Source organism: Candoia aspera, chromosome 3 (genome assembly GCF_035149785.1).
Source record: "Candoia aspera isolate rCanAsp1 chromosome 3, rCanAsp1.hap2, whole genome shotgun sequence".
Classification (NCBI taxonomy): Eukaryota; Metazoa; Chordata; class Lepidosauria; order Squamata; family Boidae; genus Candoia; species Candoia aspera.
Genome location: NC_086155.1, coordinates 121,403,758 through 121,427,357, shown reverse-complemented (window position 1 = coordinate 121,427,357; position 23,600 = coordinate 121,403,758). Strand labels below are relative to the sequence as shown.

At 36.9% G+C, this 23,600-nt stretch overlaps 1 protein-coding gene across 1 annotated transcript in view; it reads left to right on the top strand.

Moving 5' to 3' along the window:
• The window catches only part of GABBR2 (gamma-aminobutyric acid type B receptor subunit 2), a 364,113-nt gene that overhangs the window by 255,680 nt on the left and 84,833 nt on the right, over window positions 1-23,600 (top strand). Inside the window, exons 10-13 of the mRNA XM_063298738.1 lie at window positions 123-273; window positions 7,930-8,062; window positions 14,182-14,289; window positions 17,329-17,451. Of these exons, the coding sequence (XP_063154808.1) occupies window positions 123-273; window positions 7,930-8,062; window positions 14,182-14,289; window positions 17,329-17,451 (515 nt within the window). The remainder of the gene's footprint in view (window positions 1-122; window positions 274-7,929; window positions 8,063-14,181; window positions 14,290-17,328; window positions 17,452-23,600) is intronic.

Genomic DNA, 23,600 nt, shown 5'->3' with positions numbered 1-23,600 from the left:
TTTTGTAGTTTACCTCTGACTTAGAATTTCATAGGAGGTAAATATGTTAGAAATAAGGTTGAATAAACAAAACTGGGATGGGCACAGATTTACTTACTTACATTTTTTTTTTTACATTTTAGGGAAAGAACCTCCAAAGGATAGAACAATTATCCAAAAGCAACTTCGTAAGATTTCTCTGCCCCTCTACAGTATTCTCTCAGCACTCACTATCTTGGGAATGATCATGGCCAGTGCTTTTTTGTTCTTTAATATCAAAAACAGAAATCAAAAGTAAGTTGTACACCTTAGATCAGGTCTGGGGAAACTTGTATTTATTGGAGGCTGTACTTCTTTGTGTTTGGGAGGCTCCCACCTGATTTTCCACTTCTCCCCATCCAGTTTACTCTAATACTGTAATATTATATATTTCTACGGAGAGTTCACTCTTACTGAACTCAAGAGGAGTTATTCAGAGTAAACCTATACTGGGTAACACATCATGTGTGTCTCTGATTTCAGTGGATCAAAGACGTTTTTAACTTTCCTCCATTGGAACCTATGTCACAATAATACTTAATTTTGGCTATTTTTTTTACAATAATTAATGGTACTTTAAAATATCTTTATGTTGAAACATTTTATTAAATCTTTTCATTCTGTTTGATCACCATTAGTGTTTTCCGCTGTGTACTGTTAGCATGATCCCCAGCTAATTAAACCACTGTGTAATGTAACAAGTTGTTTAGTATAACAGATCGAAGATATTTAATCGTAATAATACTGATCTGAACTTAATTATATATATTTTTTCAAATAATTTTATTAAGAATTATAAATGAAAAGAATAAACGCCAGTACCAAAAAAAAATACAAAGGAAAGGAGAAAAGTGTGAAAAACGAAAAAAAGTAGAAAAAGAAAAAGAAGAAAAGAAAGAAGTAACTTTCCCCTTCATTCCAGCAAGTAAAAACACTATTGTTATCTAGTGTTATCTCACTATCTCTAAATATAATATAATCTCTCTTCACCCCATATCTCATCTATTGAATAAAAGCAAAATGCTTTGTCAGTCGTTCTTTGTCAGCAAATGTCCAGTATTTCCAGTATATTCCATTATTTTTCTCCTTTAGCCGTTGTCGAATAAGCCAACCTTGTATTCCTTCCCTGAGTTTTTAAAAATATCTTTTAACCCCTTCAAAAAGAGTCCCAAAGCTACTTTTCTGTTCATCTGTGTTTCAAGCTAAAAATCTTCCAGAACTTTAACAGATTTCTTTTGTATATCCAATAAGTAAAGTTTGTCCTTTTGTTTATGACTTCTAATAAAGTCCTTCAAAACCTTAACAGAGCTCTTCTGTATATCTATTTTAAAAAACTATCCAAGTCAGTTTCTTGGTTCAGTATTTGTAGGAATAGGTCATCCATCAGTTCCATTTGTGTGCCCATATCTTTCTCCGTATCTTTCTCATTACTTTTTACATTTAAGTCCCCTTTCAGAGTAATTTCAAAACCATCCATTGTCACTTGTTCTACAGTTCCATTATAACATGCTCTGTCAATTTTGTCAAGCAATTTATCTATTTTATCAAAGAACTCTGCAGACAAATATTCCCAAGTTTGTATTATAGATATTGGCTCCATTTTCTTTCCTCTAGCTCCCTCTAGTGCCCAACCTTCAAAGTCTCCTTATCATGAAAAAGCTCAAAACAGTCACTATCTTCCCAAGGGAAAATTTCCTCTAATTAATTCAAAGCTCTTTGTGAGCATTTAAAATTATAATTCCAAGTCCATCTGAGCCCTTAATCCATTGTTAATCTTTCTAAAATGCATATTCTGAGTACCCTTTTGCTGTTTAATCCAAAAAGTAATATTTTTCAAAAGCTTTTTAAAAATCACATTTGAAAGTTATTTCTCTAAGGAGAAGGTGACTCACCAAGCGAATACAGTATAACTTGCCATTCTGAAGATCTTTGTGATGGAATGTATTCCTGAAGGACAGGGTGATGTGGTAGATTTCAGCACTGCTGCTGGTTCACAGGGAGGGAACACATTCCAGACAGATAAGAGCCTTCACAGCCCAGACACTGTTGCTGGGAATGTTGAAAGGTTCAAAGTAGCTCCCCACTAGAGCCCTTCTAGGTTATTTCCCCTTAGGTCAGTTGAGTAGCTTTAGTCTGGCAAGATTCTATGTATATGGTGAGAACAATAAAGAACTAGAATTGGAGATACCGGCTCAGCGTGGTTCTTGGCCTGGTTCCTGACAGTCTTAATCCTTTTAAGGCAGCAGGAAAAAAAAAAACCCAAAGTGATTAAGAAGTGAAGTTCGGTTGATCTTACTGTCCTTTAAAAGGCTGCATTAACAACTGTGAGCAAAGATGGTTCCTCCCTCGACTCCCAGCCACCCAACCCATAGGCAAACCCCAAAACAACAATTCCTGTGGTTTACTCATGAGGAGTGCCTGGGTGGAGTCACATGGATGATATCAAAGAACTCTCCTTAATCCGGACAGCATTTTGGCGACCAGGATCCTGCATCCTGCGCCAATCATCAAAATGCCACCTCACTGCAAAAAGGGATGTTCAGCTTGCCACGGCTGTCAATCAGAAGTCCTCTGATCTTAATTTAATTATAAAGCAAGTAGATAGGTTTCTGTATTTCTGTAATTCTACACAAAAATCTGCTTCACTGATCCTGCCTGAGAGAGTTAATTCTTAAGCTGTTTCTAGACAAAGCCATTTCCAGATTTCTGTATAGTCAAATAATGCATCTATCTCTTATAGTTGACATAAGGATAATTTTTAAATAAAGAAATATTATTTTTGTTATCACTGGAGGTCATCAGTATACTTACATGTCAGTAGGTGAGTACATTTGTCATTTTATTTTTACCCTCTTAACAAAGCTACTGAGCTATGTAAAGCAGTTTGGGAATCTATGATTATCCAGATATTGTTGGACTACATACCTTATCATTCATGACCCTTGGTCTCTCAGCCTGACAATCGAAGAATGAATGATGACATTTTGTGGGGCTATGCCTCACTCAAATGTCAAACTTTCCTGGATCTCCCTATTTTAGTCACTTGCAGTATTGATTACGTGATGGTATCTCATAATCTCTTTTGGCTAATTTATTATTTTGTAGAAGGATGTCTTCCAGTTAACAATCTCTTGCTTTTATTGAAGCACTGAAATTAATCCTTTAACACACACATACATTTAGATATAGATTATTGCCTTGTCAAATTTCAGAACTATTTAGAACTGAGGGTCTTTTCCAGCACCATTCTGTAATCCCAGTGACTATATTATCTGACCAGACATTTGACTGATACCAGGATTTAATAAAACCTGTGGGATTTTCTATCAAAAGTTTATGTCAAGAGACTCTTAATATATCTTAATAATGAAGCACAAAGCATACAGTTCATAATTAACCAAAACTCCTTGCTGTAGTTTTGCAAGTAACTGCTAACTACTTATTTACCAGCAGTTTCAAGCTGGCTTGTTTCATTCCTGCAAATATATGGGAGATGCAGTTCTGCTCCATTTTTGTGGGAGATTTGATTTCACATCCTGTGCTAATTTGGATGAGCTACTGGATCATAAAGCTGATCCTGCAAATGATAGAGCACTGATAATGTAATTAGTAAGTTTTATAATTAGTAATTATCTCCTCTCAGTAATCACTTAATGCTGGCCATTTCTCAACTCCATGACAATGCTTACCTGGGCCAGATGTATTTCAAAGGGGTCTCTGTCAATTTCCTTGCAAAGAGGGATGAAGCAGAGGTATATTTTAGTATCCTTACTTTTCAATTTTTACATTAACTCATTGGTTAAGTATCTAACTGATGCAGGTCGTTCCCCCCCTCCCCATTTGTTAATAGACTTTTACATATTTTATTGTGTCCAGTTGATGCAGAGATCTTCTCTGACACAAACAGGTATGAGAATTGCATTAAATGCACAAGCAACCTTTTTCAAAACTGAACACCTAAATATTGATATGATAAAAAAACAAAATTACGTTTCTTGTAAAAAAAACTATTGGTGGCAGTTAGCTGGGAATTTAATTTAATAAATAAACCATTCTAGCATTTTAAATGTATCTCAGAGTGCATCCAGAATAGTGTGGTCACTATTAAAAAAAAACCCCAAAACCTGTTTACTGGAGGGTACTGTTACAACGTACTGCCTTAAAGGAGGCAAAAGTACTACCCCAGATACTGTAAGAATCCATATTTACTCCTATAGAGAACATGAGAATCTAGACATTATTCAATCTAAATTCCTGCCTTCTGTTCCTGCAGTTTCCAGATGTGCGTGAAATGCAGAACCATGCAGAATTAGTTTTGATGAAAGCATGAATCTGCTTCTTCCTTAATCTTTGGATAAAAGTTGCCTTTGTACTATCAGCATGGCCCTTCTACAAGATAAACTCTAAACGATAATTTTAAATCTATGTGAAAGAACATCTTGGTGGAAAAACTCTAGCTTGACTCTCTCTTTCTTTGATCACCAAAAGGCCAATTAAACAATATAGCTGGCCTTCAGTTCTACAAAGAGATAGGAATTCAATTTCCAGTCATTCAGTCATTTATATGCAAGATTGGGCTAATAACAGCATTGCCTCTGTTACCTACTTTTTCTGTATCACAGTGCTGAAATAACAGAGGGATTTATGGTTCTTCAGTTTAAAAATCTTCCCTCAGTGCTAATGATGGGCAGGTTATCAGAATATACAATTGAAACAACATCTCTACCTTTGTGGGACCAGTGAGGTGAAGACAGTGAACTCTACTCTCCATTTCATAAAGATGTTCATATTTACTATAAGAGAATTTTCCAGACTGAAGTTCATATTCTATGATTTTATTTATTTATTTATCACATTTATGTACCTGCCCATCTCACAGAACGTGACTCTGGGTGGCGTACAATAAAAACATATAATAAAAACTAACAATTAAAAAGCATTCTACAATTAAAAACACCAGTAACAGTTACCAATGACAGAGTAGCAGAGAGAGCTATCACGATAGGCAATGCAGCCATCGCACTAATTTACCACTTCCTTGAGATCCCCAAGCCTAATGACACAACCGTGTTTTAAGGGACTTCTGAAAGGATGTCAGGGATGGGGCCAGAATGTTCCCCAGGGCAGGAGCCACAGCAGAAAAGGAGCCATCTCTGAGATTCCACCAGATGTAACTCCTTTGCAGACGGGACCCGTAGTATTCCTCTTCTGCTGGACCTAATGGGATGGGCAGATGTAATTGGGTGGAGGTGGTCCCTCAAGTAACCTGGCCCCATGCCATGAAGGGCTTTAAAGGTCAAAACCAGCACCTCGAATTGGACCCAGAAGCAAACTGGTAACCAGTGCAGCCTGTAGAGCAGAAGTGTAACATGTGCCATTCTAGAGGCACACATAACTGCCTGCGCCACCACAGTTTATACCAGCCGAGTACTCTTCAAGGGCAGCCCCGTGAAAAGTGTATTGCAATAGTCTATCCAGGAGGTGACCAGGGCATGAGTGACTGAGGAGAGCTTCCCAATCCAGGAACAGGTGCAACTGATGCACAACACGCTGTACTAAGGCCGTCCTAGTCATGATTGCCACCTGTTCTTCCAGCAGGAGTCATGAATCAGGAGGACCTCCTGATTGTGCACTGGGTCTATTTGGGGCAGTTCAACCCCATCCAGTACCAAAGATGCCATAGTCCCTGAAACAGAGGGCCCCCAAACCCTCAGCCTTTCCAGGGTTCAGTTAAAGGCTGTTGTTCCCCATCCAGACCCCCACAGCCTCCAGGCATCAGGATAGAACATCAACAGCATTGCTTAATCCACCAGGGGCAGAAAGATATAATTGGGTATCTTCAGCATACTAATCCTACTGCACCCCATGGCAGCAGCTGATCTCACCCAGCAGCTTCATGTAAATGTTGAAGAGGAGAGGAGACAGCACCAAACCCTGCAGAACCCCACAAAGAAGAGGCCGAGGGCAGGAGCTCTCCTCCCCAATCACCACTGATCAACCACAGAGAAAGGAGCAGAACCAGCACAATACAATGCTGCCTGCCCCCAATTCCCAGAGCTGGTCCAGAAGGATATCATAGTTGATGGTATCAAAGGCCGCTGAGAGGTCAAAAAGAAGTCAAGATGGGTATACAACCTCCATCCCATCCCTGCCAGAGATCATCTAAAAACGCAACCAATGCCATTTCCATCCTGCACCCAAGCCTGAATCCTGACTGAAAGAGGTCCAGATAATACACTTCATCCAGAGTCCTCTGAAGCTGCTGCATGACCATCTTCTCAACCACCTTCCCCAAAAAGGGTACTGGGTGAAAATTGTCCAGTATGGTGGGATCCAGCGATGGTTTCTTGAGGAGGGGGTGAACTAATGCTTCCTTAAGGAATGGAGGAACAATCCCCTCACTCACGGAGGAATTCATCACTGCCAGACCCCACCCACAAGACACCCCCCAGGCAGCTTTAGGTAGCCAGGAGGGGCATGGATCTATAGAGCAGCTGGCTGAGCTCACAGTCCTAAGGATGCTATCCAGTTCCTCAGGTCCAATAGGTTCAAACTGATCCCAGATAACAGGGCAAGAATCTGCCCTGGTCATCTCCCTAAGACCTGCAGCAAGGCCAGCATCCAACTGAGAACAAATTTGAGTGATTTTGTCTGACAGATGCTGAGCAAATTCTTTCACATGACCTTGTAATAGGATCTCCAAGCCCCCTCTACCCAAGAGGGCATGTTCACCTGAAACAAGGCTGCGGGACAGCTATCTACAGACTCAATAAGGGCAGAGAAGTATTGCCACTCTGCCACCTTTACCACCAAGAGGTAGGCTTTAAAAGCAGCTCTAACCCGTGTTCAGTCAAGTTTGTCCCTCATTGATCACCAACAATGCTCTGGATTCTCCTCTCTCATTTCATCTCCCTCACTTCTTCCGTGAACCACGGAGAATGATGGGATCCAGGAGAGGGGAAAGGTCATCTATGTGCTTTCCAGTCCAAAGCCTCAGCAGCCCTCTTGTTCCCAGTGGCCATCAGGGCTTCACATGGACCATGCAGCAGACCAGCAGGTACAACCACTGGCTCCCTCTGAAACCCATCAGAGTCCATCAGTTGCTGAGGGTGGACTGATGTAACAGGTCTTGCCTCCCTGCAGTGGATAGTAGCAACAGGGAATCCCATGGTAATCAGGGCATGATCTGACCATGACAAGGAGGACACTAAAAGTTATATATATTATATAACTTATCAGATCAAAGTTTGGGCATTTCCAACAGCATAGCAAAGCTCTGTACCATTGCTTGCTTCACAAGTTGTCTGCTGGTCAGCCCCATTTAAAGTGTCCAATTCGGGCAAATGTTTCTGTCCTATAGTTTTATTCTTTTTTCTGTATGTTATTTTTGATAACAGTGTATGCTCATCTCTTACCATAACAGTTAAGTGTATAGTTTGTTGGTTAGGACTGATAAAGGCTGAAGCATTTGAAGAATCAGAAGTTACCTACTTGTAACTTAGAAAAGTTCTTTGTGGAACATTACAGGGCTTTTTCTGTGGGTTTTCAAGTCTCTTCACAGAAGACTCTTTAGGAAAACAGTATTTTCTTATTCTTATTTAGAATAATTTTAATGATGAAGTTATATCTAATACATGTACACAGTGCAGTATAGTATTGTATCCTGCAGTATTAGTGACATGCCTTATGTTCTGAAGTTGTTTTTGGTTGTTGTTCTGGTTTTTTGAGCCCCTTACTGTCATTCCCCCTGTTAATACTTCGGTTTTTGAAGGAACTGTAGCTAGAATAGTACTGCTGAAGATAATAAGATTTGCAATCTAAGACGTTAAAAGGAGGTAGGCTGATGAACTTTGACCTGCAAACATCATGTTGAATTGATTTATAGTAATTGTCTTTTTTCTTCTCCCAAAGGCTGATAAAGATGTCCAGTCCTTACATGAACAATCTCATTATTCTTGGGGGAATGCTGTCCTATGCATCTATATTCCTTTTTGGGCTTGATGGATCTTTTGTTTCTGAAAAAACTTTTGAGACCCTTTGTACTGTAAGTAATTCTGAACCATTTTATACTCTTTCTATAGAAATTCCCTGTACTTTTATCTGCAACGACTTATGCATTTGAAGTTTGAAATACTGCAACTTTGATTAAGACAACCAAATATTTGGAAAAATACAGAGGACTTGCATCAAATTTCAGTAAAAAGTGTTTATTTACAATGTTTAAATTTTAGTGTGATGTTAATGGAAGAAGGTGGAAGCCTGTGTGTGCCACAGTGATTTAATGATCTCAGATGGCTACCAGTCTACTTTAATGGTATGTGCAGCAAACCATGATGAAGCCAAAATAACAGCACATGCACAGTGACATCACACAAATACTGCAGTTAGGAACTTGTGCTCCAATGTCTTTTTTTAAAATACATTTTAATTAAAGAGTTTTACAAGACTAAAAATATACAAACTGAAATAAGAAAGACAGACAGACAGACAAAGTGCAAAGGAAAAAAGAAAAAGAAGAAAAAAGAGAGAGAAGAGAATAAAGAATGTTTAACAAAGTGATTCCTGATCTTCCTTGCAACAAGTACATGCAAATTAATATTTCCCTATCCCTATGAGATTACATACATAATTCACTTCTTCCCATGACCCCTGCATCCATTCACAAATCCAAAAATCATTGTTGTTTCTGTCCAAGTGTCAGCAAAAAATCCATAACGGGTTTCCAGAGTTTTATAGAAATAGTTCTTATTTTAACTCTGATCAAACAAGTCAACTTTATATTTCTTTTGCTTCTGACAATCTTGATCTTCAGAGTTGCTGTCATGGGATTGAATTTCCATTCAAACTTTCCTTCCTCAAAAATTTCTTTAGGCTTTAGAAACCCTCTTTTTGTAAATTCAACAAGTCCTTGTCCAGGTCATTTTTCATCTCTTGGTTTATCATTTGTAATTCCACTGTGATTATCATCTGTGCTTTATAATCAATGGTTCCTTTATTTTCCAATATTTCTACATCAGCTGGGATTTGTTTCACCTCTTCATCCTGTCTGTCCATAAATTCTTCCATGTTGTTCTCTTTCACATCTTTACTTCTTGTTTAGAATCTTCTTCAAATAATGCATTTATAGATACAGAGATTATTGCTGTCAGTTTAGTTATAAGCTTCTCTCCCAATTCTTCAAAAATCCTTTGAAATGTCTCAAGTATCATGCCTTTGCCATTTTGTAAATTTCACTTTTCTTTTTCCTGCCTGGAGCTTTAATCCCCTCTAGTGTCCCATTTCTGTATTCACAAGATCTCAAATTTCTTTGTTTCTATTTTCAACTTTCAGCCAATGAACTCTTTCCTAATAGTCTAAACGATCTTGTTCCCAGGAAAATATTGTTTTGTTTACTCAATTTTTCAAAAATCTTAGCAAAAGTCCTAATATTCCAAATTTGTCTGGTCCCTTAATTTGTTTAAAACTTCCTTAAATTAAATTCTTATTTAGCTTTTTGCCAGTTATTTCTTATTCTTTAAATTCCTTAAACTGCTAGTTAATTTTTCTTCTCTTTTAGGATGAAGTTTTACTCATCAGGTAGCTTTTCAGATTTGTTGCTTGGAAGACCTCTTTTAACTTTGAAATAACTGTAAATCCAAAAGTGATTAGATAGTGAGGTTGGATGAACCCAGTATCCTTAAAGGTTCTACCACAGTTGAGAGCTTAATGGTTTCCCTCGTCTCCCAGAGCTCAGACCCGCAGGACAACCGCTTTCTGAGGTCTCCTTGTGAGGAGCAGCTGTCTGGAGCTCAGGTGGGCGATCTCTCGTCCTTTCTTATCTGGAGAGTTTTTGTTGGACCGAGCTTACTGCCGGCCCTTTGGTCATTGCCATGTCATCATCTCTGCTCTTTCGGCGATGTCCAGTTCGCCATTTCCTCACCTGGAAATCTCCAACTTATTTTCCAATGTCTGATGCAAGTATATAAGCCATACAATTTCTGTGATGATGTCATAATGCACATGTCTTCATTTGTGCTTCCCCTGGATAGCTTTGGTCTTCTTGCAGTCTGTTAAGCAGTTTGAGTAGCAAGCTGTTACCAACACCCAATTCCAGATTTTCCTTTGCTACACATCCTTTCTTGAGTTATTTTCAGTCTGGTTTGTGGACTTTAATCTTGACACAACTTTAATCCAGTGATCCGTAGCATACGGGATGCATATCTCTCTCTGCTATTTCTTCCTAGTGGATTTTAATATTGTAGACTATTGTATTTTGATGAAATCTTGAGTGTAACTGCATAATGTCTAAAGTGGTCCTGGAGAACTGTAAAACAACCTATCCCTTTTAGCTATTTTGCTGAAGCAGTTTATTAATGTAATTTATTAAGCTTTTAAAAAGAAGCACTGAGTTATTATTTTGTATGGATTTCATGTTAATTTTTTTCCTATGGACTAATAAGTCTATGATTAATAACCTTGGAAAATACAAATCTGGGGAAGACTGCCTTAGCAATGTTTGTTCTAAATGATACTTTATAACAAAAGAACTTTTTGGAAGGCAGTACTATATTAGAGTTCATACTTAATTAGAGTACTGTGCTGGTCAAGAAGACAGTGGAGGAGGGAAAGTAGATGACATAATAAAAAGGTTTGGAAATAGGAAAAGCCTATCAGAACAAGCAAATATTTGTCTAGTGTTATTCTGCTAATATGCTGTATATGTACTAGACATTATTTAGCTTTAGAGTACCAATGTACCATTAATATCTTTTAAACAGTTGGGAGAAATCTAATTGCAAAGTTAAATGTAAAGTTAAAAGGTAAGTATCCAAATGTTGAAACAAAGCAATTAATCCTTCGAGAGGCCTTAATTATAAAGTATGAGAAGAAATTATAGGGGAAACAGAAAATTCTACAGCTAGAAGGAGGAGCTAGGACATTAAAAATCAAAAATATTTATACTGATTTTTTAAAAAACTAAAAATTAGCTGGGAATTTTATATCTGTTTTCCAGTGAATAAATATTTGGAACTTTTACCACTTGTCTGCATAGTTAAGTACTAAGTGATGTTTTTAGGCATATGTTATCTATGTTCCCTCACTTATGGGCTTTTAAGCTTTCCTAACCAGTATACCTATCAGTATTATGCTGAGTTTTTTTGTGTATGTACCTGTAATTTTACGTATTTTTTAAAAAATGTGCCAGCTCTTTAAATGAATACCTACTGAGAAATTCAATCATATAATGACCCTTTTTAGCAGAAGTATTATTTAAGATTAAGATTATGATGGCAATCTGCTTGTTTCCTATGGCCAAACCTGTTTTATATGCTACCTTAAAAAAAACTGTTTGCAGTAAGAAAAGTAGATTGAAATTGGTTTTATTATTATCTTGCTTTTCTGCTCAAGCAGAATATAAAAATAGATTCATTCTAAATAAATAAAAACAGTACAATTAAACACATGAAGTCAATTATAATATCTTAATTGTAACACAATTGAGGCACAAATCTGAATAATTTGCTTGGTCCAAATGGTTCAGGAACAATTACAGGTGACTCACAATTGAAACACACCTCTGGAGACAATTAGGCATTAAAGGTGCTGTCAGGTTGCAGATATCCTCTTTCAGAAATCTAACCCCATCGAAGGCAGATTAACCCCCAAAACCATAGTTTGCTTTCCTACTCACTAATATCCCCTTGTGTCTCATCTGTATTTAATTTCAGCTTGTTTACCATTACCCATCCTATTGTTGAACTTGAGGAGAATTAAACAGCAGTAGAGCATAAGTCACTTTTCCTCCAACATCCAGCCTCCTGGATGACCTTTTTCAGTGGCTTCATTTAAATAGTATGCAGTGTAGAAAATAAGATGGCTGTCTGTGGCACACATAGGCCAACATCCAGGGAGTTACGCTACCTACTGGACATGCCCAAATAGGAAGGACTGCCTAATGCCCAAATGAGCAATCCAGGAGGATATTGTAATAAGGCATATCAGCAAGAGAACTATTATGGCCACTCCTTTGTTCTCAGTTCCATATCCCAGAGGCAGTAATTTCTCTGTTTATTAAGGGTTTTCACCATGATGTCTATATTATACAGATCAGCCAGATCAATTTGTCAGTATTGTATTCAGGTGACAGTGGAAAAATATAGAATTGACTTCTTCTGGGATATGGGACTGAAAGCCTTTTGGTGTCAGGAAATCAGGGAATGGCCATAATAGTTCGTTTGCAGGCTATTGATATGATCTATCTATGCTCTCAAGGTGCCTGGGATGGACTGTTTTAACTGGTTCATGGTTGTTATGGCAAGAGTTTTAATTAACTTAATTAACCGCCCAGAGTCCCTCTTTTGGGGGAGATGGGCGGTAATTAAATTTGAATAATAAACAAACAAACAAACAAACATAAAACCCTGAAAATAAGTGATGAACACTGGACTAAGAAGCCTCAACTTGGATATTACAGCTCCAGAACTTGAAATCTAGAGTAATAGAAATCATAGTGGCTAGCTCAGGAAGGGAAAATATTAAACTATTAAATAATGGTTTTGCCAGCAGGCTTGGAACGGGAGGGGGAATAGCCATACCTGGGCATGTCTAAAACCCTAGAGTGATTCTCGATGGACCTATTACACTCATGGACTGATAAAAAAACTCTCAGCCATCTAGATTCCATTATATTTTTATTTTTATTGTATTTACCATATTTATAAATGTTTCTGATTTTAATTTTGTTTTTTATTGTAAACCACCCAGAGTCCCTTCTTGGGGGGGAGATGGGTGGTGATAAAGTTTGATCAATAAATAAAATAAATAAAAAAATAAAAAGGCCCATTTAATACAGTGGAATTTATTTTTGAGAAAACATGCATGGATTGTGATGTTTGTAAAATTAAATGTGCCCCTTTGTCTTCCACTTCCTTTTTTTCCTTGAGCATAATTGTGTGGCTTGAATATTATTTCCCAGCAGGCTACATTATTTCAAGCAAGACAAAATTTGGTCTGTTTCTGTTAGTGTCAAGATACTGGGCACTCTGCTATAACCCTGTTCTGTAACACTGTGACTTGATGAGTAGCATGCAAAGAGACAAAAGCAAAGTGATTGCAAATGCTTAAGTAGACAGTATTTCAAGTGGACCCAAAACATCTAGATGCTTATATTGGTTTTGAGAAGACATCGTCTTCTAAAGATTTAATTGATTAAGATGCTGTTGAAGTTGGATTCCTAATGTTTATCTCTATTGCCTAGTGTTCTACTTGGAACAATAGATTTGCCTTTAATGAAGTGCTTAGTGAAAAGTAGAACAGAGAAACTGGTGAAAAAATGCTAAGAAAGCAGCTTTTTGAATAATCAACATTGCCAGCTGAGCAGTCTGTCCCACACTCAGATACTTACATTCCTGCACTTCCTTTTTACTCTCATTGTCTGATATAGGAGTAGGCAGCCTTTTGACAGCTAATTTTTAAAGATATATGTAAGGCTAAGGACTGCAGTAAGTGGTCACTGACATGTAGTATCATCAAAATGGATGGCTATAGATTAATTTGGGGATCCATTGAGGAATAGCAGGGTTTTTCTTTTTTGTTCTTTTTTCTTTTTGCATGTGTTAACCCTAAATCAAAGCTTATATACCATTTTAATTCTTTTTTTCCTGCTGAAATATGATGGGAAATTGCATTTGTATTTTTAACGATTTGCCACCAAAATTTGATAATAAAATCTGTGGGAGTTCTGGGAGGGCTATAGGTTGTCCATTATCAATGTGATGTGTATGCTTTCTTTATTTCAGTTCTTTTTTAACTGTAAATTTATTTTATCTTCTTGTACAAATCCAACTGAAATCTGTAGAAATTAAGAATTGAATTTTATATTTCAGTTCCCTTCATTTTGGACTAATTTAGGGATTCCTTAATCTTCAATAGATAACAATTTGCTTTTTTTTCCCCTGTGCAAAAATACAGGTTTAGTTATTATTTCTCATTCTGGTTTATAACTGATTCATAATTTCTTTGATAAGTTATGAATGTTGTTTAATAGGAGAACTTACAATTCCAATGTTTTGAGACTGTTTTCTTGCCTGAACCCTTTTCCCTTTGCCTAACCTACATATTGTTTGCAAATCATTGGATAATAAAACTAGATAGAGAGAAAAATGGATCTTTTCTTTGTTTCAGATCCGGACGTGGATTCTAACAGTAGGCTATACAACTGCATTTGGGGCAATGTTTGCAAAAACATGGAGAGTCCATGCAATCTTCAAAAATGTAAAAATGAAAAAAAAGGTGAGCCTTTTTAAAAAATAGTTCCATTAGCTCATGTCTGGATTGCCTCTTCTACTTTTTCTCTGATTGCAGATCAAAAAACAGTATTAGAAATCTGTACTGATCACTTGTATTAATATGTTGCCTATTTTCTGTGGCTGCTTACAGTCTTGAACCTTATATTTGACACTCATACAAAGCCATATATAATGTCATAAACTGGTATCTGACTTGAATCAGGTTTAGAAGTCCCGAGATGGAGGGGCTTGACTTGTGAGAACAATCCAACTGAAGAAAACACTCTTAATATTAAGCCAGAAGCCTCTGGAGTTCAGATTGATTGTCACAGTTGCTTTTATGGCCTGAAAGGAAGAATCAGCCTGATGTACACCCGATTTACAGATGTTATAACAGTTTAAAATCTCGGAGGAGGGAACTCTTCCAAACATTCCAGAGTCTTGTGTTTGCATTTTTAAAATGCTTGATAGAATAGATTCATTAATTCAGTAGACTATGCACATCACTAGGTATAGGACAGCCAGTTTCTATTGTGTAGTATTATAAGTAGTATTATAAGGTAGATGCATTGATGCTGGATATGATGTGCAGTTTTAGATGTTAAATACCATGTTCTGCCAACATGGGTGTAATTTATGATTGAGGCTGTATAGCTTGGACCTGGGCATATTGCCACAGTCCTTATTTTTTCTTGTCTAGCTGTCAATCTAGTCTGATGCAAATTGTGGTATATGATTGCCAAGAGCCTTTGTCTCTTTCTATTTCATTGGCTGGCTCTTCTTTTGTAATCCAACGTGTCACTGGCCTTTTGTCAAAAGCAGATTTGGCAAATACAGGTTGAGGAATTACATATTCTGTGGTGTAATCTGTATAGAAGAAACAGTGAACTGTTGGAAATAATAGAGAACAGAGCAAAGAATATTTCACGCCTTTCCTGTTCTATTTATAGAGGATTCCATATTTTGTGAATTAAGTGCAGACTGTGAGGGTGGCATGGGATTTTCTATCTTCTGTTTCTTAAACTAACAATTTTCTCTGTTGTCCTTCAAATTCAAAGTTGCTAATTTTAATTAGGCAAAGGTCATAAACTCTTAGGAAAACTTTTGCTTACTGCCTTTAAAAAAATGCATGGGAAGTATGGCACAGGTAAATACTGAATCACATATATACTAGGCTATAATTTAGGGACTTGATAGGGTTAATGTGATATGTGAGTCCAGTTATTGTCATTTATATACCAAGATCTGTGACATAATATGATGCAGAAATTCAACCACTTAGATAAGCAAAGTGTAGCTTAACGCAGTATGTGTTATTGCTATATTGTGGAGAGACATAAATAAAAAAATGCTGGTGCAACCAAACAGAAGTTGATTGCTGTTTGTTTGTTTGGAAGATTCATATGACCACTCAACTTGCCTGATTGATTGTGACCTCAGGCAGTGAACATCAATAATAACAGAGGAAAACACAAATGATGATTAAAACCAATGATATCAAAAACCAAAGCAAAAGATGACATGCCAATAGCATACAGTTGGTCAACATACACTCCACCTCCCAAAGATGAGCTTTTCTATTATCTGGCCCAATGCCTAGGAAAAAGTTCAAGTTTTTAAAGCTTTCCTAAAGGTGAACAGGGACAGAGACAGCCAACTCTTAGGGGGGAAATCATTCAAAAATGCAGGTGCTGCAACAGAGAAAGGGTACCTCCTAGATATGAAATTACTTCAGGGAAGCAACTGGAGCATGCCCGTCCTGTTAGGACATCTGGGAAATAATTAGGGACAAGTGGTCCTAAAAATAGCCTGGTCCTATTCCATATAGGGCTTCACAGATGTTAACCAAGACTTTGAATTGCACACAGAGACCTAATATAGCTGGCAAAGTAGTGCTGATACATGAGGGTACCATGGTAACTACATGCACCACTGCATTCTGAATCAATTGCAGCCTCCAGATAGTCTTCAAGGGTAGACCCATGTATTGTAATTATGGATATTGAGGGACCACATGCAGAGCCTTCTGATCCAGGAATGGGTACAATTGCCACACAAGCTGAGTTGTACATGGGCTCTCCTGGCCGCAGCTGCCACTTGCTCTTCAAGCAGGAGCTTTGAGTCCAGGAGAACATTCTGGGGAAAGTCATTAAGAAGGTGATCTGGCAACAGTTCCAGAAGATACTGGAGGAAACTGATTATCCGAACCGTTTCAGTTTCATTTTGGTTTCAGGCCAGAGTACAGTATGGAGATAGCATTGGTCATGCTGGTTGATGACCTTTGGCAAAACAACACCAACTGGAACCAATCCTAAAGGAAGAAGGAGAACCAGAGTAACACCATGTCTCCCACTCCCAACCCCCTTAGCTGGTTCAGATGGATACCATAGTTGACAGTACTGAAGGCTGCTGAGAGATCAAGGAGGACCAGAATAAATGCACTCTCCCCATCCAGAGCCCATTATAGGTCATCAACAAGTGCAACTAATGCTTGGTACCATGTCTAGTCTGAACCCAGATTGAAAGTGGCCTAGAATATGTTGCTGAATATGTGAAACAGGTACATTAAACCTCCAAGATATGTAAAACAAGTCCATTAACCCCATCCTACCCCCGGATGGGGTTATATTAGTATCATGTGTAAATGTGAGCAAAATTTCAAAAAGAAGCTGACTTAAAATTTAACTGTAATTTATCCTGAATTATTTCAGTATGAACTTGTGCATGAAAAAAAATTAAGGTGTTTTGTGTTTATGGAGAATGTATTTAAATTCCAATTTTTTAATCTTCTATTGACATAATTCTGTTTGATTTATATATTTGGGTTGTTTAGACTGTGCCATCAAAACAAAAGATCAAACAAATGTAGCTTGAAAAATGACCTTTTCCTGTGGTCAAGTAAATGAAGATCTTACCCATGCATAATTAAAATGCCTCATTAACAATGGTGTATAGTCTGATTTATGGCTCTTAAGAAAGATTCTAAAGGAACTTCTGAATTCTATGTAAATCTGCCCCTATATTCTCTTTTTTGTTTCACTAGATCATTAAGGACCAAAAACTAATGGTGATCGTTGGAGGAATGCTACTGATAGATCTTTGCATCTTGATTTGTTGGCAAGTTGTTGATCCCTTGAGGAGAACAGTAGAAAAGTACAACATGGAGGTATGTCATTTCAACTATTTTATTTTAATGGTTCTCCAGTTAGCTGTTTAAGATTGTAATTCAAAATAAAAATATATTACAAAATGTCAGGAATAGATCTTTTTAGTGGACTGGGAAGAGATAGATAGATGATAGGTAGGTAGGTAGGTAGGTAGGTAGGTAGGTAGGTAGGTAGGTAGGTAGGTAGGTAGATAGATAGATAGATAGATAGATAGATAGATAGATAGATAGGTAGGTCACAAATGGAATCCAGCATCTCTACCATGCTTAAGAGGTTTTAGATGCAGTAATATTGTAAACACAGGGGAGTTGTCTGCTAAAAGTCTATAAGAGATGGTGTTGCAATAAATAATAGATTTTCAGACTCCATTAGCAGAATTCATGCGGAACTAATGCAAGCTAGACATAAAATAAAGGCATAAAATGAAGTCATCTGTTCCAAAGATCACTGTATCAAAAAATAAGGTTCCATTGCTACTGTGGATCTTTAGGTACTATAATATCACTGTCTATTACTTTGCTTAAATTGATTTACGCAGAATGACTAGTCCGATTTTGGTATTGTTTTAAAAAGGGTCACCCTGGAAATATAAAAGTCAAGGATGAGAGAACTCACAGTGTGTTGTTCTGATTTGCCAGTTGTGCGTGATAACTATTTCTAGAAGGAAAGGAAGTCGAATTTATTTAAAACAGAGTAAATTAATAGTGAAAAGTTTCTCTGTCTGCAGTTGCTGAGTATTGCACATATGGGATTTGCATCTAAGTGAAATATCTGAAAAAATAATTTAAAATGTAATTTCTATTTCATATTGTATATCCCTATATTCTCTGGAGGGCCAGTTGGTTAAGGTGCTGGAGTAGGGCTAGGGAGACCTGAGTTCTCGTACTTCCCTAGGCACAGAAACCAACTTGGTGACTTTGGTCCAGTCCCTTTCTCTCAGACCTAGGAAGAAGGCAGTTGCAACCCACTTCTGAAAATGTCAAGAAAACTACAGGGACTTATCCATGTTGTCACAAGGAGTCAAGACTGACTTTAGTAAAAGGTGAACGATTTATGCAATCTTTATTTTTTATTTATTTTATTTATTTGAATTTATTAGCTATCCAACTCCAATGGACTCTGAAGAAAAACTGACTTCATGGCCAAAATACTCCCCTCCATCACAATTCCTGTAGTACATTTGAATTATAAGCAAAAATACATTGAAGCAATAGCATTGAATAACATCTGGTACCTACCTACATAGGTTCTGAGAGGTTCTAGCATTTCTTGTGGGTAATTATGGCTGTTTTAATGCTTTTATGAGACTGTTGCATCATTTGACAAATCATACTGTTGACTTAAAAAAACTAAGATTTGAAAAGGAGGTCAGATGTTTGTTATAAATTATATTGTTTCTGCTATATTCTGTTGATGGCCACCATAGTTCTGTTTTTGTACAGCAGAGATGGCTAATCATTGTGTTCTTGTACTATACTACTTGTGGGTCACTTTTCCAGGTACTGATTAGGTGGCCCTTTCTGAAATAGACTGGCTTCCCAAGAAATTATAAGGCTCTGGCATAATAATATACCTTCAAACATTAAAGACTGCATATTTATGGAGTTACACACACACACACACGTGTGTGTGTGTGTGCTTGTATGTGTGTGTATACAGGGTATATCAAAAGTCAGATCCCATAGACAATTTATTATATAAATTACATTAAATGTTCTAATTGGTTGCCATTTTCTTTTAAACACTTTCTTACTCAATTGACACATGACCTTTGAATGTTTTCTGTGAAAAAAAATTAATAAAACATATTGTGATTGACCTATGGGGCCTGACTTTTAGTACCACTCTAGGCATGTGTGTGTATGTGTATGTATGTGTAAGTATACATGCACACTCCCAAATATACATGCATATACATGTATGTATATATTTTAAAACTGGGACTTTATATACAAAATTTAAAGAGACATTTGAAAAATTAGTTGAAAAAGTTATTTGTGCTTCTATCTGATTCGTACAGTAAAGCCAAAGGAAGATAGCACACTAGAAAAGCAATATGCTATGAATGCAAAACATTGTACAGCTAGCTTCTGCCAGATATCTTGGAAAATTAGGGCTACTCAGGTAGGCATAATTTATTACTAAGCAAAACAGACTTATTCATGTTCAGTGTTGAACCTTTTGTTAAGAATTCCATTTATTTTCATGTATGGTTTACTTCTATCAGCAACCAACCTTCAATATACTCACATAAAATGTTTTCTAATTTGTACCTATATATGTTACCACATACTGTCTCTGAATCAACATACAATAAACTTCCTTTCTCACATTCATGTATTTCTCAATAAGTACCTAAAGAGCAAAACCTGGTGTACTTCCCAAAGTTTAATAATTGTCCACCACTTGTACCTTCTGAATTCTGCCAAACACTTTCTCAAAGCAAGCTTAATAAACTAATCCCCTTATAGTTTTTCCATCCATCCTTGTTACCTTTCTCTTTTATGAGAGAATATTATCATAATTCTTTTCACTTTATTCTAAGCAGCTTCCACATCAACTTTATGTCCACTTTCCATTCATTCTGTTGGGAGATTATCTAATACTTTTTTTATATAGGACTCATACTTCCTTTTCCTTCAGTCATTCTTACTTCATTCTAGTTTCTTCCTTCCTTCCTTCCTTTCCTTTCCCTTACCAATTTTTCCCAAGATAACTACTAAAAAATGATGTGTCCAACATTTAGAACTTCTGATCCCCATTGTATCCTACATTAATTATCTTAATCTTTTAACATAATCTTTCAACATCAATTATAAAATATTTCTGTGACAGGTGTATACTTAAACCATGTATCTGAAAGAAAAATTTTTGTTAAGCAGATACTCACCAAACTATTACCATTTGGTTGCCAAATGTCCCAGTCACTTTTTCTGTATATCCATCTCATTCCCATCCATCTCTTCATCCATGTACTGTATATCACCTGATTATCACATTAATTGAGTTGCACAGTTTTTCATTGTACTTCTATACTTTATTCATCCAACTTTTTTCATAAATATTGCATTTTCCTCTCTCTGTTAATTCCACAAACATCATGCCACTTTCCCTTCCCTTCCCTTCCCTTCCCTTCCCTTCCCTTCCCTTCCCTTCTTTCATAAAATTGTATAATTGGAAGGGACCTTAGAAATCATCTAGTCAAACTCTCTGCTCAGTTCAGGATTTGCTAGAACATTTCTGACAGACAACTGTCCAGCCTCTGTTTGAAGATCTCCAGAGAGAAAGAACTCACCACATCATGTGGCAGCCTATTTCATGCAATCTCATACTATCAGGAAGTTTCTCCTAATGTCTATCCTGAACCTCCTTCCTTGTTGTTTTAACCCATGGGTTTGGGTCCTGCCTTCTGGGTCAGCAGATAATAAATTTACTTCCTCTTTTGGGTGACAATGCTTTAGCTATTTGAAGATTTATCATTATCTTCCCTTAGTCTTTTTTTTTTTTTTTTGTAATTTAAACAATACCAAAATCCCTTACCAGTCCCTCACAGGGCTTTGTTTCTACACCTTCACCATTTTGGTAGCTCTTTGAACTTCCTCCAATTTGCACTGTCCTTTTTGAACTGTGATGCCCAGAACTTACTGTAGCAAAGTACTCCAGTCTGATCGCCGCCTGATAGTATATAAAAATTATTTCCTGTTATGTAGATTCTAACTCCTCTTAATGGACCCCATTAATGGTAGCTCTTGGAAGCCTCAGCTCATTTTGAGATTTAGCTTTCCCTCCCTCCCATTAATTCATGTGCTTTACCATATATTCCTCTTACATTCCAGGTCACAATCTTACAAACATGGTCACCAACATATGGTTCCATGAATATTGACCTTTGTGGTTTTGTCAACATAATGGTTTTTAGTGAGATTAAAAAAAAAGAGTAGATTAGGTTATTAGCCTTAGTCATACCCACACCATATACAGTATTACCTGATAATAATAAAGGTAGTACTTGTCAGTTCTAGCACATTTTTCTGCAAGCATAAGCAAAGCCCAGTTTTATCCCAAGCATGCTCTTTTTTCTTTTGCAAGCTAGGAACTCTGATTTAAAGCACCCTGCAAACCATCATATTGGTCCCTGCATCCAACCAACCAACTAGGAGCTACATGCAATGTAATGCTACACTCAATATACTCTTATATAGCAAGTTTCCAAATATACCATATTATATTACAGAAATACACATTTTCATTTTATTTTTTTATATGCTGCCTTTCCAAACCAAATTTCCCAACTGGCTTACAATTTTTCTAGACACTTTTCCTTTCTGTATAGTTTTTTGAACAGTTTTAGACTAAACTGCATTACAAAATTTAGAGAAGTGTTAATATTGAAATATTATAAATATTAACACTTAATACTTCTGTTTGCTCACTAGATAGGGAAATGCAAATTATGTGTGCAGTCAAAACTATACTAATTTCTCTTCTATCACTCCTGTTGATGTGCAGTGGTCACCAGATGCTTATACTGATTTAACTGGGCTGTGAATTATTTACTAATCTTTTCCATTCACTAAAGGGAGATGAGGCTTTTTTTTTAATGTCCAAGAGCAATTAGTCTCTGATTTAATCTCTTTCACTATACAGCTGTGAGATGAACTTGGTGCACAAATAAAATAAAAGATCAGTATCTCCCTTAAAAAAAACTCATAATGCTTCTAACTGCATATCATGAATCTGATATTTTGTGTATTATTTACCTACCGGGGTTTTCTATATACCTGGAAGAGTTGGGAAAATGGACAAGTTATTGCAAGAAAGACAAAGACTATGGTGAGAAAAAGTATCACTGCTTTTCTCTTTATTTAATGAGATACTGACTTTTTTAAAGTTCTAGTATTTATACCAATCTCATCTTCCGAAACTAACTGAGAAGGGAAATTGTAGGAAAAGAGGGGGGGGAACCTACAAATGGCTTGAGACCAGCTAACTGAAGGACTGACTTCATATCAACCTGCATAGTCCTTAAGGGTAATTTCTGTTGGAGGTCCTGGCAAATCAGCATGCCTCATTAGCATATAGATGAGTTGATCCCATGATGCAACTCTCCATGCTTCTGAGGAAGCTGTTTGTTGTCCCTCCCACTTCCTCTTCCTCCTTCTTCCACCGACTGAGGAGATAGCAAGCATGCTGCTCTCTCTCCCTCCAACTTGGGCCATGTGGTGGGTCTAAGAATCTGAAGGATTTATCCCATTTTCTGCATGCAGCTCTTAGCAGCTGTGAGGGCTAAGAGTTCATTAAGTTTAGGGAACAGAAGAAACAAAGAATCTTCATTTTTCCACCAAAGATGGATGCAACTGAATCAAGAATAAAATCAGTAAGACTCTTTACTTTTAAACCTACTTTGTCTAAGCATGTGGTTCTTTATGCTTGGGAGAGCTGAGTGTGTAGGATCAATAACCTGTATTTCTCTGACATGCTCATTAAAGCTATTTAAGATAAGATTCTTTTTCTGTGCGCAGCTTCTCCACTGTGTTAAGCTCTGCTCCATTCAGTGATCCTAGCTGCCCACTAATGGCTTCAATTTCATGGGTCTTGTTTACAAAGTGCCTCCTTTGTATGAAGACAGTGTATTTCTGGAATGCATTATCCAGAGTCATCCATTTAGCATGGTATTTGGCATTCATTGGATAGACTGATATTTTAGATCTATTGGAGGTTTTAAAACAATTTTATCTTTGATATCATATAGATTTGTAAAAATTTGTCTTGACTTGTTAGTAGACTTCCAAAGACTTTATGTCAGAAAGGCAGAAATGTAAATATCTTAACATTGTTAAATAAATAGGAAGCTGGTAATCTGTTATGCAAGATTTAGTATTCTCCTCTGTCCAGACTGTATTGGGAAACTTTTATTTGTGACAGAACTTGATGTGAGGATGTATAAACAGTCCTATGTTACAGTTAGTGTATATCTTCTCCCATTGCACTTCGAAGTTGTCTTCCCCAGATTTAGCATATATTGATGAAATTCAGATTAAGGGAAATTATTGAAGGGTGCAAACAGATTGATGTAATTCAAATTAAGGGATTATTGAAGGGTACAAACAAGAGTTGACATAAGTAAAAAACAGGGGGGATGAGGTTG